This window comes from Mauremys reevesii, linkage group 6, assembly GCF_016161935.1.
Source record: "Mauremys reevesii isolate NIE-2019 linkage group 6, ASM1616193v1, whole genome shotgun sequence".
NCBI lineage: Eukaryota > Metazoa > Chordata > Testudines > Geoemydidae > Mauremys > Mauremys reevesii.
Window position 1 is genome coordinate 128,681,580 of NC_052628.1, and position 19,492 is coordinate 128,701,071.

Consider the following 19,492-nt stretch of genomic DNA (forward strand, 5'->3'; position numbering starts at 1 on the left):
TCCATCCCCTGTTGCTCATATTTAGATATTTTAAATCTTAATAAATTTAGAGGGGCAGATCCCCAGGCCTAGCCAAAAAGCACATGAGGGATGGAGAAAGTGGCTCCTAAGATTCCTTTTCCTCTCTCTCTTGCTTGTTGTGGGTCAGTCCTTGGCATAAATTGAAAGAGACCTGGGGCTGCTCTAAGTTTCACCACCAGGAACCATTCTGCTGGTTGGGGATTGGGCCACACCCCAGCAAACTGCTGATGGGAGGGGGACACAGCAGGGGAACCCGTAGCTGCTCCATTAGCGGATGGAAAGTTGCCCTAACAAAGTCAGAGCAGGATCCGAGTATGTTGCACAAAATGTTACAATAGCTCAGCAGAGAAGGACCGAGAATTTCTTATTCTGAGTTTCTTCACAGCTCCCGAGTTATTGAAATAGGAACAAGAGAAGGAACCAGCCCCTCAGCCTCAGCCCTGGAAGAAGTCACGCGTGGACCTGCGAGAGCCAAGCAATCAGACTAAGAAGTGTTGCATGAACTAAAGGAAATGGCAGACTGACCTAAGGTTACCATCAAGTGTGTTTTTATTGGGGGGGGGCAAAGGAGGGAAGGGAGGCTGGCCCTATGTATTGTGTGCAGGCAGCATGGTTCTAGGGGGCAGCTGGTGTGTCAGACCGTGATTATTGCTTTTATTTTTCATTATTGTCAGTGTTCGATTGAAGAACTGTACGAGAGGAGATATTGCCCAATGCAAGGAACCTGAAAAGCGCTGCAAGTCTCCTCTCGCTGGTGTTTGCTCAGTGTTATCATTATACACGAATACAGTGCAAAGTAGCTTCACAAATAAAAACAGCAAAAAGGAGGAGTAATCTCTCTCTCTCTCCCCCCCCCCCCTTCACCTTTGCAAATTCTATAAAACTTTTACAGAGGCTGTTAACATTAAGGTCACCAAATCTTAAATGCAAGACATGGAATAGCCAGAACATGCAGCTCGAGTTTAATATTGCCTTAAGAATTCACGATTTTGTCATGAGTCTTGTGATTTTTGGGGCGTTTCTTAAAGCTTCAGCTGCTGGAGTCAAATGATCACTTGGGAATCTTTAAACAAACAACAAATCCAAAACTAACATTTTCTGGCCCTCCTGGTTGTGGAAAAAACTGAGAACATGAAACAAGCACACCCTGAAGGTCCAGAAACCAGATTGTAAATAAGGAGACTCTGAACATTATTTAAAAGTCTCATGAATTTCTGGGAGGAGATGGGGGCTGATTTCTCAATTGAGTACCTGGGATTGGCAATACTTCAATAGTATAGATTTATAGAAATAAACCAGGGCCTGATTCTGCTCAAACTTACACACTTGCAACACTAAAGCGAACGGCGTTAACTTACATTGGTGTAAATAAGAGAATCAGACCTTCTCACTTAGGCCACGTCCACACTAGAAACTCCAGCTGGCACAGTGGTGCTGCATCTACACAAAAAGGGTTTGCCAGGATGCTACCCAAGCCCAGCAAACTTTTTCTGTTGCAGACTACGCAAAAAAATCAAATTTTGTCTTGCGCTTGTCAAGTAACCAGTTTACTAACATATCTAACCTTGTTAATTTCAGCACACTTAGTTGTGAACTGATCACCGATGCCTCAATGCTAAGGGCATGTCAAGATTCAAAGATCATCTACTTGTGAATTCAGCAAAGAGTCCTGTGGCTCCTTATAGACTAACAGACGTATTGGAGCATGAGCTCTCGTGGGTGAATACCCACTTCGCCGAATGTATGATGTATTCACCCACAAAGCTCATGCTCCAATACGTCTCTTAGTCTATAAGGTGCCACAGGACTCTTTGCCACTTTTACAGATCCAGACTAACACGGCTCCCCCTCTGATACTTGGGAATTGTCCCTCTGAAGAGAGGCAGTAGTTTTAATGGTGTGTGGCGGGAGGGAGTTGATTCACTTATGTCTGAGGAGCACAAAAGAGCTGAAGGGACTTTGCTCAGGTTTACTGAATTTTTTACCTAAGTTCCAGTGGAGACCAAGCATGGAAAGCTTGATCTGAAAAGGCACAGGATCATGAGCTTGTGAAAACGGACTTTAACTGAAGCCATTTTACCATCTGAGCTACAGTATTTACACTGCAGCCAATGTTGCAAGATAAAGCCAGGGTGAGATTGTTAGGCCTGAATAAAGATGTAGCACAAAACCAGTTGTGCCAATCTGACTAAAGTCAATCATCTAGAGGTTTCTGGGTAATCTCAGAGTGGAAAATACTGACAAGCAGCATTGTCTTACAAAGCCCTGGGAAAGAGTAAGATAAGTGAAGGGGCTGGGACCAGCTGTGTTATGTTGAGAAACAAACTGTCTGAGGGACTGATAAAAAACACAAGCATCTCACAGTTCTCCCTGGTTTAGTGTTCGGTGTGTTTTTAACTCCCTCACATTCCTAACCTTTGGCGCTTGTTGAGATATTAACAATTCAATATTGTAGAGACTAGGCATGCGTATATATTAAAAGGTGTCTAATTTCTAGTTGTTAGACAAAGGGGGTGGATTGCTCTAGTGAATGATCTATGACGTAATAAAACTGTCTATATAAGCTAATACTAAGCTGTAAAGGGGGGGCTGGTTCTTTTCGGATACGAGCTGTTCTTTTACTGACACGTGCACTTGTCAATAAAGAACTTTTGATCGGACCTTGCTGGTGTTGCCTGTCTCACTGCGGTCAGACAACGAACTTCGCTGTTGGGGTTCGAGTCCCCGACAAGATGTACTGTCAATAGGAGCACTGCACATGCAGCGAGAAAACACCCCTGGAAGGGGTCACAGCTGAGGGTCTACAGGGCATTTGCTATAACCAGTGCTCAAGACTCAGTGAATTGGTTCAATGACCCCACATTTGGGAAGTGCAGGGGCTCATTTCACTGCAGCTGTAGCAGCCACCAGCCAGTCTCTGCTATTTCAGGAGGGTGAAGTCATCCTCCTGTGCACATGTGCTTACAGCACGTCACATGATCTCACCGCTAAACTCCTGCTGTTGCTTATACACATCATCCCACCCCAGACAGACTCAGCCCGGGGGAACCGTTACAGAGTTCCATGGCTGAAGTATGCCACATTGACTCAGCTGGGGCTGAACCTAGCAACTTTGCTTGCACTGTGGTGGGTTCACCGCAATTAGTTACTGACAAATGGCCACACTCCTACACTGAGGTGCTGCATCTTGCAGCTGGTTTTGAGCTTCATTGCTTTGCAAAGGTGTCAATTGTATACGAGCTTCTCCTCTAGACAGACAGTACGGAAAACTTCCCAGCTTGCTTCCCTATGTCAGGGTATAGGGAATTCAGAGGCCGTCACTGGCCTGTGTTGAGATACAGCAAGGGGGGCCACCTTGCTATTAGCATCAGCCATCAACTCAAGTATTACAGACAAGTGCACTTAGCACCACATGGAGAAAGAGGAACCTCCCATCACCTGTGTTGAGGCCAGGACAGCTCCTAGCAGTGTGCAGGCTTGGTCCTGGATGTGTCACACAGGCATGTCAGGCGCCCCCATCCCCCTGGTGTATTTTCTCAAGGAGCCAGGGTGGATCTGTTTCGATGGTGGACTAAGCATGCTTCTCTCTTCCCCTCCTGCTTGGGTGGCACATTAGCCCCCCTTGCAGTGGGTTTTGTTGTAAAGACACATTTAGAGGCATGGGGCAGTTCACACCTCTCAGGGTGGTTGTTTCTGGCCATCCGCTGGCTCAAGCCAGGTCATCACTACAGCCTTCTGCCAGCATGGCTGGATCGGGGGGGTGACCCCTGTGTAACACTCCTGTGCCTGCACCAAGCCTGGAGTGCCGATACACAGCAGAACTGCACTGTTACTGGGACAGCTTGTTTCCCCTGCGGTGGTGGGGAGAGTCTGGAATAATCCATGGGGGCAAAGCCTTTCAAGGGAGGGCCAGACCCCAGGCAGACATCGCCACGTTGGTTAGTCTCAGGTCACATTTTCCATCCACTGCCCTGCAGCCAGGAGGGTCAGAAGTGGGACCCCAGGCACTGAAGCCTTAGGCCTGGGTCTATAGTTTGTCTATGCACTGATCTGGCTCTGGGAAGTGAATCAGCCCTGCCTCCAGCATAGACCTGTCAGGCACAATCCATCACCCACATCCCAGGCAGCTCAAAACCAAAAGGGAAGGGAGAGGCTTATCTGAAAGGGTCTTCAGGAGACAGGCCACCCTCCAGCAGGAGCAGATCACTGGCTGGGCTCTGGGTCACACAGAGAATCCAGGGGTTTGTCTCAGGGGCTTTCCTCTTAGGAACTCCTAGGCTGCTGCCTCTTCCTGCTTAAATACCTGCCCTGCTAAGCCCAGCTGGAAGCTGGCTGCCTCTAATTGGCAGGCTGAGCAGGGCCTCTGGGGCCTGGCTCCCTTTGCAGAACATTAACCCTTTTCCTCTCTGATTGAGCGTGGGACACATTCACCCCAGCGCTGACACACTCCAGAAGCCTTCTCAGCCCCTGGGCTGTCGTTCCATTTGCTTCCTGCCCAGCAGCCTCACTGTGCGCAAGGCTTGTGTCACTTTTGGAGGTGGAGAATTTCCCCCACCCGCTTCAGTGCAGTGACTCCTGAGTTACCCTGGGGGGAGAAAGGAGAATCCGGCCCCTAATTATGTAGCAGTTGCTGCTTTCCCCAGCAGCGGCTGTTCATGCTGCAGGAGCTCAGGGCTGGGCTTTCTCCCTGGGCTTCTGTTTCCCCGCAGGCTGCACGGTGGGGCTCTCCACGGTCATTAGAAGCAGAGGCCAGTGGGCAGCTCTCAGCACCCAAGTTGCTCCCCCAGAGGACAGAGCAGCCTCCTGCCTCCTTCTGTGCTGCCTGCCCAGCAGCCCCTTCCTCGCCCGCTCCAGCCCTCTCTGCCCCGCGCCGCCTGAGAGCGCAGCCAGGGGAAGCGCCGGCCGGCTGGGGGGGCAGCTCGTGTTCCTTCCCTCCTGGGGAACGTTCTGTGCCTGCTGAGAGCCCCTTCCCCCACTCGCCAGGGGTCCCGCACGCTGTCTCCTGCCACAGCCCCACAAGCCAGGCTCTGCAAAGGGGCTGCCTGCCGCCCAAGCTGGTGCCTGCTGCCGCGGGAGCCGCCACTTCAGGGCTGGGTAACAGGCTGCCACTACCCCCCCGCCCGCAGTAACCAGGCTGTTAGTGTCCGGTCACTACGTCTGACCGAACACGCCAGGTTCCCTTTTCAGCTGGACTTTCTGGTCAGAAACCGCACACCTGGCAACCCTCATTTCTGATTCTGTGCTAGCAGCTGCGTATTGCTCCCACTGCCAAACGTGGTGCGTGACTCGTATCCCCCTTTTCCAGAGGCGCTTGCAGCCCCACTGAAGCCAATGGCGCTAGGCCGAGTTTCACCCGCAGCGGATCTGGCCTACTCCGCAGTGTTTCTCAAGTACCGTAGCGCAGCCTGGCACTCCGGGCTGGCTGCCGGTGGGCCGCAGACGGCAGGATAGCAGCGGGGAGCTCAGCCCAGCCAGCTCAGTGCGGGGCAGCAGGCATGCAGTGTTTAAAAGGAGAGCAGGGACATTGGACATGGCAGTTTGGTGGAAGGGAAGTCAGGCCTACGTGGATTCAGCAGAGGGTGACCAGATGTCCCGATTTTATAGGGACAGTCCCGATATTTGGGGCTATTTCTTATATAGGCTCCTATTACCCCCATCCCCGTCCCGATTGTTCACACTTGCTGTCTGGTCACCCTAATTCAGCATCTTCTAGACTTTTAAGCCAGAAGGGACCATTAGATCATCTGGTCTGACCTGACTAATAGGCAAATCTCATGCAGAGCGGCAGGGGTGGCCCGCAGTGAGTGACTAACAGAGCTGGGAATTAGAGACGCCAGCTCAGGCCTCAGCAGAGCAATAAGTGTTTGTTGTCCTAGGAGGTGGGTGGAACTGCACAGATGCACAATGGCAAGATGGCTGCCATCTGGACTGCTGCAAAGCCAGCTGTGTGGGGCCTGCTGAAATGGTCATCTTGATTCGCCAGCGTATTACTCCTGCTGGCATGACACATTGGTCAGGGGAGTAGGGCCAGTTATATTCCACCTGCTTTCAGATGGATTCAGAATCCAGACTAAAACGCTGGCTCCTCTGCCCGGTGATCACGTCAAAAGACTTTATTGTGTGGAAGAGAAATTGTTCAGGAAGAGAGACTCAATCTCAGGGGAAAGTGACGCCACTCGGTTCTAAAGATCCTACGTCCCTGGAGAGTTGAGACAAGTCTGATACGTTTCAAGTCACAGCAGACACGTGCCGGGCTCAGTTTCTCAATTTTTTTAATTATTTTTTTGGTTTGTATAAAAGAGCCCATGTTCTAGGAAGATAATTAACATGGGAATTTGTATTTCTTTCCCCCAGCAATTTTCTGGCACAAATCATGTTAGATTTAAGAGCAAAAGCCAGAGATGGGGACAAATGGGGAACAGGGGAGAGAAAAAGAAAAAACAGACAAGAGGGAAATTGTCTGCAAAAATACTGGAGTTAGCAACTGCTCTTTGGTTTCTATCATTTATAGCCACAAAGATACTTTACATTGAAATGAGACCAAACATTTTCATGTGCCTAGAAGAGAGGCTGGGATGTGGAAGGGAGAGAGGAGAAGGGTCTTTTCTTATCATCATTCAAATTCATTCTTTGTCTTGGCCATTTCATTCATCTTGAAGGGATTCACTGCTTTCTTCTAGAGGGAAGCAAGCTTGCCTGTGTCCATAGCCCGACTTCCGGGAGCTCTCCACGACAGCTCTCCTCCGGCCAAACCATCCCACGGGTCTGATTCCACACCCCGTGTACCAGGAAGGGTCGATATCAGGGTCTAGAAGGCAAAGGCCAGGAAGTCTTTAGAACGTGAGGCTGAGGACTAATTCTCCTGAGCATGTGTCACAGCCACCTGCTTGGGATGGAGAAGGAGGGACTTCCCGAGCTAAAACCATGGACTGGTCCAGCTGGAGTTAAAGCTCCCAAGCTCTAGGCTGTGATCGCTCATATCCTCTGTGGCTCAGGCTCAGGCCCCAACCTGTAACATACACTTGCCAGTGGTTGCACCTGCCTTGTCATTGCCGGTGGTGAGCAGGTGGCGTGGCCTTCGCTTATTTTAAAATGACAATGTCTTTTGCACAGTAATGCAGGAGGGAAGGGGGTAGCCATACAGAGGAGGGACTGGGTGACTCAGGGCACTGGGAATGGGGTGCAACCCTCTTCCCCTGGCTGGTTCCCGTTGTGCCAGGCCTATGGAGAAGCACAGGACTCGATTCTCCAGGGACTGCCGTCCAGCCCCTTTCACAACCACCGCTAAAACCAACAGCAGGCACCTGAGCCACGCAGCGCAAACAGGGCCCTGCTGGGGTGACGGGAACCAAGGGCCACATTCTTGGCTTGGAGCAGATCCTTTGAAATCAGTGGGGCTCTGCTGATTCACAGCCGCTGAGGATCTGGCCCATGTGCTTAGTTCTCTGGCTCTGCAGTGACTCACTTGCTGACATGCGACCTGTGCGTCCTCGCGGCAGTTAGAACATGGGCTTTGTGCTATGAGCACGTGGGGCCCTGTCATCCTGAGACTGCCGACAGCCCGGTGTGTGTATAGGCTGCCCCACCACCAGAGCACCAGGCAACTCCATTGCCCAAGCTAATTCAGGTGGGCTGGGGAGTCAGGAGAGCTGGGTTCTAACCCTGCCTGTCACCTCGAGAAAGTCACCGCCCCTGTGTCTGGTGTGTTTATATTGCAAACTCCTTCAGGAAGGGCTGTTACTGCCAGTGGTGTTCCTGTCACTTAGCACAGAGCGGCCTGATCACGTCGGGTGCCACCGGGTGCTGCCGTGACACACGTTGTAGGAAGAGATTTGCTGGACAGGCTGATTAAAAACTGCAAGTTTTTGAGTTCTGCTGTCTGGAAAGTTCCTCTAGACTTTTCCTGGCTCATGGAATCTGCAACGCGGCTGGGCCAGGAAACTCCGTCTGTTGGCCCTTTGTAGGCCTTGCTGGGGAGAACGGCCTTCGGGGTGGGCGGGAGGAAGGGGGTGAAAAGATGTAAGGAATTGTTTTAGAGTGTCTGAAGTCTCTCTAAAGGACCGTTTTGAAGTCCAGCTCCTGGACTGAGCCAGAGCAGAGTGGCTGGGTGAGGGGGAGGATGGATTGGGTTGCAGAAGATGAGAGTTAAAATGCAGAGGCAGGAGGGGGAAGCTATGCGGAGCAAGAGGGGGATTCTGGAGGGAGAAGATCAAAGCCTAGATAATGAAAGGACAGAAAGCTCAGCCATCTCACGCTGCAGCCTCTAGCCTTGCAGTGACCCGCAATGTTGCACGTTCACCGGCAGAGGGCGCTGCTACACAGGCCCGAGCACACAGTAACTAGCAATGACAGCCTTAACCCAGAGGCCTTTTCAAAAACTTTTGCTGCATTTGAACAACTCCACGTGTTTGGGGTCAGGTTGGGACAAGTCCTTACACAGGTGTGTGCGTGCGTGCAAGGAGACCCTGCTCCTGCCATGCCAGGCCCATGCCCGGCTGCAGTCAGTGTGCACGGGGAGGTACAGGAGGAGGCAGAGTGGCTTGAGGTGCTCTGAGTGCGGGCAGACTTCATACGCGCACAGCGCTGCTCCTGCACCTCTGCACTACACCCTGTTCAACGCCTGGGCGCTCTGGAGACTCTCCACCCTGTGACTAAACCAGGCTCTGAACATAGGCTACCATGGGAGAGAGACAGGAGAAGCCTCTCTATTAAACACTGACCCTGCCATGCCACCCACTGATACCGTCACCGACCTCCTAGGCTCTTCTGTGCTGGGTCCAATTATCTGGGGAGGGCAGAGATAACGGGGGTGGGGGGGCAGCAGAGCCATTTGGGGTGGCTCTGCACCAGTCTGCACCAGCTGAGGAGCTGGCCTGGCTGCTGCAGTTACAGGGACTTACTCCTGATTTCCATGGATCGCTCGTGGAGTCGGCATTCGGCTTTGGGCAGGGCCAGACAGATGAGCAGCAGGTACATGAAGCAGGCAGCCAGCAGTTTCATTCCCTTCAGCTCCCCCAAGGCTTGTGGCTGGTGCCGGAATTTAGCAAGGTGTGAGTCCAGCCTGCAGAAACAGAGACCAGGAGAGTTAATGAGACGTCATCTTGGGTGGGGGTGGGGTGAGCAAATCAATCCACTCTCTGGAGAGACACCCACTGAATAACAGGAATTACAGCTGTTCCCGGGAAACTGGAGGAAACATGGAAGTGCCAACGTTTTGAAACGGGTTTTTGTTCCAAATTGGACTGAAAAGCTGAAATTGCCCGCAAAATAAAAAATTCCAAGATTTTTTTAAATTTGGAACCATTAAAATGTTTTGTTTAGTTAATGTCAAAACAATACACACTATTAAACCATCAATCTTAAATACATAACAATTAATGGTTTAATATAAAAGTCAAAACGAAACAAATGAAAATGAGGAGATTCAAAATGCTGTGTTTTGACTCTATCAATATGAACCACTTCAACATTATCGAAACAAAACCAGAAAGTCAAAACGGTTCATTTTGGTTCTTTATGCATCTAAAATGTTGTCAGAATTGACACATTCCCGCAAAATAGTTGGACTTTGACAAAACTGCATTTTCCAATGGAAAAAAGGTTCCCCTGAAAGTGTTTTGCCAAGCACCAGTGGGAACGGATGCATGATCAGCATTGTCAACCACACCTTAGCCATTCAAAAGTCATGAGTCAGGTCCCCCCAATCATGAGATTATGATCATAATATATATATATATATATATATATATACACACACACACACACACACACGTTTCTTTTTATTTGTCAGTCTGGTTTCTGAGCTGCTACAGTGCACTTGGGTTATATTTTCAAGCTTTTCTCCTCAGCCAGTAGATCGAAAAACCATTTTTGATGAAAGCCAAGACTCTCGTGCGATCTCTGGATTCCGAAACCTGGATAAAACATCTCGAGAGTTGGCATCACTCTAAGCAGTGAGTGAGTAGTTGCCTTTTTGGAGCTGCAACTAAACCTGAGACCTAAACTTACCTGTGAAACCACACACAGGTGCACACCTGAGCGTCTCCTCTGTGGGCATGTAACAGGGCGGCTTGCCTGGGTTCTGGAGTCTGGGCTAAGCCAGGCCGGAGTACAAGAGGAGCCTCACCTGAGCGGATGCAGGTGATTTAATATAAGAGGCAGCAGGATGCGGCAGGTGTGTGGCTGGCTGAGAGGGAGGAAGGAGCAGGAGGGCAAGCAAAGGAGCCAGAGGGCTGAGACCTGGCGGCTTTGGGTACAAGACTCTCTGGAGTGCTTAAGGGGCCCATAAGGGGCTGCTAGAGGCAAGACACTGCAGAGGCATCCCTGGCCACAAGGGGGCGCTTCGGACGCAGCAACAGTCGAGGGCAGCAAAGGGCAGTGACAGGGCTGCAAGCCGTACCACCAGAGTGACACAGGCACCGATGCCTTGAGCTGGTAACTGCATCTGTGACATGGGTCCAAGGAGCTGGCTGGGGTAGAGGCGGGGTGGGCGCAACGGGGGCAGTGGGCAGGCCAGCATTGTCCCACCCATTTGCATTGCTCATGGCAGAGATGTAACACAGCCAGGGCTAATACGTTTCTGCTGCCCATCCATCCGTAAAGCCGCCGAGTAGCTGCTGGCTTTGGAAGTCCTGGCAGGGCAGCCACTGGGAGATCCGTCACCTTTGCTCCCTCCATCAGGGGTGTTGGTGCGAGTGAATGCCCTGGGCCCAGAGTTTTGAGAGTACTCTGCCCTGGAGATGATTGAGCCCTGCACCAAGCTACATATTTTGAAGGCACCAAGGACCATAAAAACTCTCTGAGCCCTCGTCATCTCTGGCCTCGATCCTGCAACCTCCTTTCCAGGCCTCCCGACAGCCAGGTCAAGCCCCTCCCTCCTGTCTGACGGCTGGGATTGTCTTCTGACCTTGTAGCTATGACCACGTCACCCTGCTTCCCTGCAGTCGGTTAAACGTCTTGTTCTCACTGTTAATGTCGTTCATGGCTCGGCTCCTTACCTGCGCTTCTTTTTGTCTGGGCCTACTGCCTCCACTCTGCCGACGATGCCGCCCTTGTCGGCCTGTCTGTCCACTTCTCCCATGCTTCCCAGGTGCAGAGAGTTCCTGTCCCAACTAGCCCTCACAACTGCCACCCCAGGCCTCCTTCTCCTCAAGGCCTACTTGTGTGTCACAAAGCCACTGGTGGTGACAACTGCTAATGGCTCATTAATGGACAGTGGGGATCGCACAGAGTAGAAGTGGGTATTCACCCACAAAAGCTCATGCTGCAAAACGTCTATTAGTCTATAAGGTGCCACAGGATTCTTTGCTGCTTTTACAGAACCAGACTAACACGGCTACCCCTCTGATACTTGACAGAGTATTTTGTGCATTTGTTTGCATCTCAAAATTTATTTGGACTTGTAAGAAGACTCAGACCCATCTACAGTGCACATTCATCAGCTGTGCACCCTTCGGTCACCTTATCTATTGTTCCATCACCTCATTCCCTCACATTGTTTGCTACGCTTGTTCGATTGCTTTTGACTTTCTCTGGTGTGTCTTGTCGTAAGTTGGGCCCTTACCCTGCAAGCGGCTGTGTGTGACCAGAACCCTGCATTGCGTGGCCAGGGTCAGGACCTCAGACCGAGTTCATCGGGGCCTGGTCTGTCTTTTACCGTGTGTTTGCCACAAAGGGGCTGTGATCTGATTGAGGGCCGTGGGCACATAAAGAATCCAAGACACCTCCTCTGAGCACAGTTAGAGGCATGTCAAGATCTTAAGGATCATAGAACAACTCTCCCCCTCCGTCCATCTCCTGATGTGCTACCTGGAAAAGCTTGAAGTCAGGGAACAACCGCAGCCACTATACTGTCCTAAGCAGACTGTCAATTCCCAGTGTGTGTAGACTCATAGACTTTAAGGCCAAAAGGATCATCTAGTCTGACCTCCTGCACATTGCAGGCCCATAACCTCACCCACCCAACTCCTGTAATATTTATGAAGCACCAACAAAGTGCTTTGCCTATAAATGAAATACTCCTGTCATCCTCCCTACCCCCTCCGCTGTTTATTTTTCTGCCTTCCTCTCTAGGAGCAAGGGGTGAACTCCTGCCCCTCTGGCCATGGTTACTGGAAATGGGAACAAAATGTTTTCCAATATTTAAAATTTTTTCCCCATCCTGACTCGGGATGAGAAGTCAAAATCTCAAAAATTTCCTAAACTGAAAATTTGAAAAAAAAAATCAGTTTGGGTCAATCAAAATGTTTCATTTTGATCATTTCAAAGTGTTTTATTTCAGTTTTGACTCTTAATTTCTTTAACTATCGCTAGCTGAAATTTTGAAATGAAAAGTTGTTTAGGAATCAGAACTTTTCATTTCAAAAAATGCTAAAATGAAACATTCTGAACATTTTCAAAAAAAGTCAAGTAAAGAAATTAATCAAAACTGACCCTTTTGCATGAGAAATTTTGGTTTTTGATAAATCAGCATGTTCTGATGAGAAACACTGAGTAAAAACCATTCCCGACTAGCTCTGATTGCTCTTCCTTTTGTATACTCCTTGGTGAATGAACATAAGAAATTGTTATAATAGAATTGGTTTTAATAGCTTCTTGGTCTATTACTTCTGTTCATTGTTATTTTCTATCAAGTTACTGACCTGCTTAAAACACTGAAGTGGTTCAGAAATAGACAGATGTCTTCAGCCTAGGAAATAAATGACCAAGGAGTCATGCGTGAGGAGTCAACACAAGTGTAAGTGTTCATTGTAACCTACAGTCTCAGTGCGAAGTCCTACTACCTTGTTAATTCTTTCCCTAGCACATCAGAGAGGCGTTTTGGAAGACATTTCTTATTGGTGTGAATAAAGGAAACTCGTGCTGAGGGTGCGGGGAAGGCCGGCTGTCATTTAATGAAGCAATGGTTAGAAAAATATAGGGGAAGCTGTAGGGGATCCAAGCTCTGGCCCAATGAGCCCACGTGCATGACTAAGGCCAGCAGAACTTGAAGCTGGATTGGCTAGTGGTGAGACCATTGGGCTGGGGCCCAGAACTGGTAGATTTCTGGTTCTGGTTCTATCGCTGACCCTTGCCAGGCCCTTACTCTCTTTAGTCCTCACTTTCCTGTCTGTCAAACAGGCATCACAATACTTCCTGGCAGCAGGTTCTGAGGCCTAATGAATGTTTGTTAAGCAGGCTGAGATCCTTGGGGGGTGGGCGGGGCTGTACACCCGCAAACTATTGGTCTGAATCATGCTAGGAAATCCATGTAATTGGATGATGCCATGAAGGTGTTCGGTGGGGACGGCTACCTACTGAAAGCTGTGCCTGGGGAAGGAGCCACGCAGTTCCCAGTGACACCAAAGACAACTGTCAGACTGACTCCTCCTGCACCCCTAATCTGACACTGCAGACACTGGAGCTCTCGGGCCCAGCTCAAAGCCCACTGGGAGTCTTTCCAGGGATGTCAGCAGGCCCTTAGCGGGCATCCTAAGAAGGGTTTCAGGTGCCTTAGTGAAGGGCTGGAAGTCAGGTGCTTTAGGACTTGTCTGCACTTGAAATGCTACAGCAGCACAGTTGTTGCGCCGCTGTAGCGCTTTGGTGTAGGCGCTCCCGATGCTGACAGGAGAGATTCTCCCATCGGTGTAGTTAATCCACCTCCCTGAGAGGTGGTAGCTAGGTTGATGGTTCCAGCAACCTAGCACTGGCTACACCATTAATTCCTATGAACTGCAGGAGCACCCCTTTGGGAGAGCAGGATGAGTCCCATGACAGAGCCACACAAGCCCTGACTCTCACACCTGTAACTGGCCGAGCCGTCAGTGGATGGCGGTCCTAGGCTCGATTTGCGTTTACTCCGATGCCTCCACCACCGAGCTGGTGTGTGGTTTCAATTTGTCAGCGTGATTTACTCTGACAAAGTCACATAGCCCTTCCCCTTGCTGGGAATCACCCTGGGACTCAGGTAGAAACGAAGTGACTCTGTTTGGCAATCTCTTACCAGAAAGGCCAGCTGATTGCAGTTATAGCGCTGCCAGCAGGCTGCTGAGTTTGAACCTTATAGCAGCAAATATCCAACGGAAGGAAATGTGCTAATCGTTAGAGAACCTTCTGTCCATCCACACCTGTTCTTTTCCCTGGGCTGTATCACCATTGATCGCCTCCTTTTTAGCCCTCACGGTTTCTCTCCTGCATGCGGCGATAATTGTACATGAAGTTATGCACCCGCGCTGGGTGCACTCCATTTAAAATGTGAAATTCTGTGCTACAGATAACAGATGCATTCTGGAACCTTGGGAGAGAGACGGACTCTGAGCACTGAGGCTTCTTCACACCCCTTATGGCACAATTTCCACGTGCTTCTTACATTCTCGTTTAAATTGATGGCAACCATGCAGCCGAACATACCGGGCATGGGAGTCAAAACTCCTCACCAGTGCTTCCCCGTGCAACTGGCACACTCTCAATGCATCGCCCTCACCATTCAAGTGGAGTGTGGACATTTAAAGACGGTCACTGGAGCCGATGCACTAGGAATGAGAGTGGGATCTGGCTGCAGGTTCTGCTGCATTTGTCCATTGCCCCATTTGGACAAAGACAGACTTTTGGGCAGTCCACACCCCACTGCTGCAGGACATGGCCCGGGGACACCAGTTAATGTGCAGATGTTTAGGTGGTAACTCTGAGTATCAGTGGAAGAACAGCATTCCCACCCAGCCCATTTCTAGTTCCTACGGCTCCTGGGAGGCTCAAGTGTCATGTAGTTGACCTCTCAATGACAGTGATGGCACCTGTGGCTGTTCTAGCTTGAGCAGAGTGCTCAGTTCAATCAAAGGCCATTTCCCCCTGAAAAGTGCGAGACCTGAACATCCAAGCCAGGCTCTGAAAATCAAAGGGCTTTTTACATCAGCAATAAAGATTCTGCCATCAGGACGTCCAGAATTTGGCAATTCTGCTGCTGATACAACAGACAGAAGAGATTCCACCTTGCTTTTCCAGAGCTGGCTCAATCTGCAGTGGGAACTTCATGCAAAAACTGGGTCAGCGAAGGAAGCAGGTGTGACCTAAGACACACAGGGCACAGTTTTTAACACCGAGCGCACCCAGCTGCGGGTGCCTAACTTCATGCACAATCACCATCCTTGCGGGTGATAATACGATCAGAAACTGAACACATCATTTTACTCTTTTCTGGCTTCCCCACTTTTTATTCCAATTGGGTTTTACTAGAGGTTTCATGGGTCTTAAACAATGAGGTTAATATCTGAGTATAAATGCACAGGCTAGATGCCTAACATGTCCAATGTTGTTTTCTTCAACCGCCTGGAATTCAGGAGCTAACCGAGCATGTACAACCTACAAGGGATGAGAGGTATTGTTTCAGATGTTCTTAGCATCGGCAGCAGACTCAGACAAAGTCAGTTTTCCTTTGCAGGCCTTTTGAAAATTCTAAGGCTCTGAACTCAATCGACAGAAAATACCTGTTTTGCCATGCAAACAACATTGTAATGCGGTTATAGTTCAGTCATGGGAAAACAGAATTAGAAGCCATTTGGATATAAGCTCAAAGGCTCGCACTGTGTATGGACACTTGCCTTTCGTTGCAGGCTTCATGTACTTTCAGCAAAGAGCACTTTATGGGAAATACTGTTTGCTGAACGTGTAACACTGCTCACATGGATGGATAGTACACAGACATTCATGTGCAGAAAAACTCACACCAAAAACTTCAAACATGCGAACAAGCACATTGCCACAGCACACAAGGGTCACTGCATGAAAACACCTGGCTGCGTCCCCAAGATAACGCATCACACAAGCAAACAAAGAGTGGAGGAAAAACCAGTGGATTCAAATAAGGTGCAGTTCCAACCCCTTCCAGTTTACCTCTGGCTGCGAGTGTGTGGCTGGCACACAGACATGCTAAAGTACTTACTGTGTGTCAAGCAGGAGTTCTGGAGTGCGATGCTGCTTCCTTCCTCCGATGATTGGACTCTGTGAGCCAAAGAGCCCCTGTTTGCCTGTTTTATGCCTTGCCTTAGTGCTGATGTCACAGACAAAGCCAGCCCTGGACAAAGCCAGGGCATTTTCACGTCAGCTCCCCTCCCCATAACCCATTATGTTAATTTGTATCAAATCAAGAAAGGGATTTTCATGACTCATGAGGCGCCTATTTTATCTTGGGATTCTAATATTTTCTTCATTTGGACAAATCAGATAGCTTGGAAATACGCTAATCTTTCCCCACGTGGGCCATTATTTCCCACGTAAGAGCTGGACCTCATCAGGGAGTGTATGTTGTGCAGACGCATTCCACAAGGTGCACACTGGTACGTATCTGCATGTGGTTGCTGAATTAAGCTACAATGGTGTAAATCCCACTTGGTGCTTCTATGTTAGGAGTTTGTATCAGTGTCAATTTCTTTACTGCCGACAAGCCTGTACAGTTCCTCCATCCCAAACCTAGGCCCAGGCCCGTCCACTCCATTGGGGTCAGCTCAGCTCCTGAGGGCTCTCAAAGTGTCAGTTCAGGTACTGACCAGCCCCAAATTTTGTCACCTCCTACCCATCTGGAGCTCCTCAGTCTGGGGCACGGTCGCTGGCTTAGCAGATTGCCCTCTGTCTCTGTGTCCAGTTCAGTCAGTCCATCTCTCTCAGGCTTTCATCTCCCAAAGGGGTGGGGGTGGGAGGAATCCCCGTCCCTGCTGCTGGAGAAACCCTCACAAAGCTGTTGCCGCTCCTGGCAAAGCTCTCAGCACCAGCCTTGTAGCCTGGTGCCACATGCAGTTCATTCCCCCTTCCCCTCGGCTACCGGTGTCCTTTTAAATTCTTCCTCCGCTGGGAGCAGGCCCTGCACCTGTTGAGGGCAGGGCACCTAGTCCAATACTGGATCAGTGAGGGCCCATACACCCCATCACCGTGAACGGCGTATCCCCCCTTCCTCCTCCGCAAATCAGCCTGGGCTGACAAAAGCCAAGAGAGTAACATGCCGTAAGAACAGCTGGTCCAGGGGAGGAAGCTCATTTAGCCCTGAGACAGAGCCTGCTGGGACTTTTAAGAATCTGTTCTGATAGCATTGAACAGCTTAATCTTTAGCAGAATGCTGCGTGTCTAAGGTATGGCAGAGTAGTGATGCTTAGTGCTACAGAGTAACCACCTTTGTGAGGCCAATAAAAGATAAAGTAGCTACAAAGCTAGAAGCAACTGATTTGAACTAACCCCAAACCTGGGAGGGGAGTTAACATGGAAATAGGGTGACCAGATGTCCTGATATTATAGGGACAGACCCGATATATTGGTCTTTGTCTTATATAGGCACCTATTACCCCTTACCCCGTCCCAATTTTCACACTTGCCGTCAGGTCACCCTACCTGGTAATGAGAAATGTCTAAGAAAAGCTTAACAAAGGGATCAATACATTTGCGAAACCAGCGGAAGCTGAAGCTGCATTGTCCGGCACTGGAGGCAAGTGTGACGAAATCACTGCGTGTTTTGCCGTTATCAGGATCTGTTAGACCTACTGGCTGAGTAAGTGAATGTCTCTATCCAACAAGCGGAAAACATGCTGGAGAAGGAGGCCTGTTCGTGTATGTAGCGGCGGGACAAAATGACATGGCTGGGATATTGACCGCCTTTGGAAATCTGTCTTCAGCAAGAGAGACAATGAGAAGATGTTTGGGCAATTAATAAGAAATGGCGACATGTTAGAAACCTAAACAGCAGGTCCTACTTAGCATCAAAGTGGGTCCAAATAGTTAAAATTGCTCCTGCCAGCGAGGCCAGTCCTGCCGTCTGCAATAATGATTTTTCTGTTTGGTTTGCTGATTTTTTTGTGTGTGTGCAAAACTGCCAGTGAAGCAAAAGTCAGTTATTTGCCCAATACTAAGTGCAACTAAATAGGCTCCAGTGGTGAGAGTATCAATTTCAAGGAGCAATTCCTTTCCTTTCATAACAACCATGGCTATTCTGGTCCGGTAACAGTCAGTATGGACGTGACTGACATCCATGCCTAAGAGCTATTAAAGTTGCTGGGCATCTGGATCCTGAATCCCCACTGCAGCTTGAGATCCCTTCCGCTCTTGCCGCCTGCCCCAGAGCATTTCCCCTCACAGCACCATTTGGCTTTCACTCTTCAGTTGAGTTTCCCGCCACTTTCTCCAGGCTTCTACCCTTTCACTGGTTTTACTTTATTTTTTCTCTTTTATTCTTTCATTTCTTTCCCCCGGTTTGGGTAAACCTACCCTGTACTTGACCCTCCACACCCTCTAACCGCTTCCCACTAGAGCCTCCCTTCTCTCATGACTTGTAGGTCACACTCTGCAGTTTCTGGGTCTCCCTCTCCCAGGCTCCCTGCTCCTGGGGAGCCTCCAGCTTCTCCCCCAAACCCCAAATCCTAATTCATTCTGTGTCCCTGCCACCCCCACATCTGCCTGTCCCCAGCCCGGCTGTTAATTCTCCTCCTCAACCCTCCCATCACTTCTGCCCCAGCCCCTCCCTCAGTTCTGCCCCTGCAGCCCCACGTCTGCCCTCAGGGCCCCTCTGCTCCTGTTGTGGGGGGAGGGGGCTGCAAGGTGGAAGTTTTGCCTAGGGCGCAAAATCTCCTTGCACCGGCCCTGCTGCTTGGGCTGCTCCATCCCCAGCGGCAGAGACACAGCAATGAAGGGGCCAGAAGCTTTTGGTGAGGAGGGATCAGAAGAGGCAGGTACCAGCTTTAAACCCCAGAGGGAAGCTCCCTCCCCTAATGCAGCCTCAACGCCCAGGCCAGGAAACAGAGACTTATTGGTACTGTTTGAAGACAGGATACTGGACTATGTGGACCTTTGATCTGACCACTCGGACCATTCTGATGTTCTTATAACTAACCGAGCTGTATCTGCCCCCCACTGTAACCCACTAGACCCCAGTCCCCTCCTAGAGCTGGGATCTACCCAGGACTCCTGGCAGGGTCTCTCCCGACAGAGTTAGTAACAAAGTAGGGATATACAGTCACATTTTAACCAGTGTCCCTACAGTGATTTTCCACAAGATGTCAGACCACGTTAGTATTAGAGCTCAGTGGGTCTAATATCGATTTAATTTTCTTTCTTTTATAAAGGAATTAGATACAGGGCTCCTGCCAGCTCATTGCTAACTTCCCTGCCAAAACACTGGAGTTTTCAGGTGCGCAAGTAGCCCCTGGAATCATGGTTAAATTACCCTCCCCCCCCACCATTTGAAATGGGGCTCCTGTGTGCACAGTCCCCTACCGTGCTCCCCCAGAAGAGCTGCATTAACAGGCAACTCTGCAATTGACCCCCAGGCCTCTCTAGTTCCTTGGCCACATGTATCCTGTCCCTATTCTGGCGGCTACTCCGGAAAAAGAGCTCGCCCCTGCTCCCACCTGAGGGACGTGTTGGGTTGAGATCAGCTGATCCAAGCAGGCAGTAGGGACAGAATCTGAGACTTGAAGCTCCTAGAGTGACCTCTTACCTTTATAGACCTGCCCTTCAG

At 49.9% G+C, this 19,492-nt stretch overlaps 1 protein-coding gene and 1 long non-coding RNA gene across 3 annotated transcripts; one reads left to right on the top strand and one right to left on the bottom strand.

The window, feature by feature from the left end:
- The first annotated feature begins 505 nt into the window (after window positions 1–505).
- LOC120408237 lies at window positions 506–14,304 on the top strand. Its single transcript, XR_005600556.1, has 3 exons — window positions 506–551; window positions 12,655–12,757; window positions 14,273–14,304. It is a non-coding gene; the product is annotated as an uncharacterized LOC120408237 (long non-coding RNA).
- Window positions 6,280–11,864, bottom strand: LOC120408235 (prolactin-releasing peptide-like). 2 transcript variants are annotated; one of them, XM_039544938.1, is made up of 3 exons: window positions 11,019–11,855; window positions 8,922–9,082; window positions 6,280–6,829 (listed from the first exon to the last, which is right to left on the bottom strand). In XM_039544938.1, the coding sequence occupies exons 1-3, from the start codon at window positions 11,099–11,101 to the stop codon at window positions 6,666–6,668; spliced, it is 408 nt and encodes a 135-aa protein (XP_039400872.1). In that variant the 5' UTR covers window positions 11,102–11,855; the 3' UTR covers window positions 6,280–6,665. The 2 variants fall into 2 exon arrangements, with proteins under 2 accessions (XP_039400872.1, XP_039400874.1); XM_039544940.1 differs by lacking the exon at window positions 6,280–6,829 and adding an exon at window positions 7,845–8,005 and having other exon boundaries at window positions 11,019–11,864.
- Window positions 14,305–19,492: the final 5,188 nt, after the last annotated feature.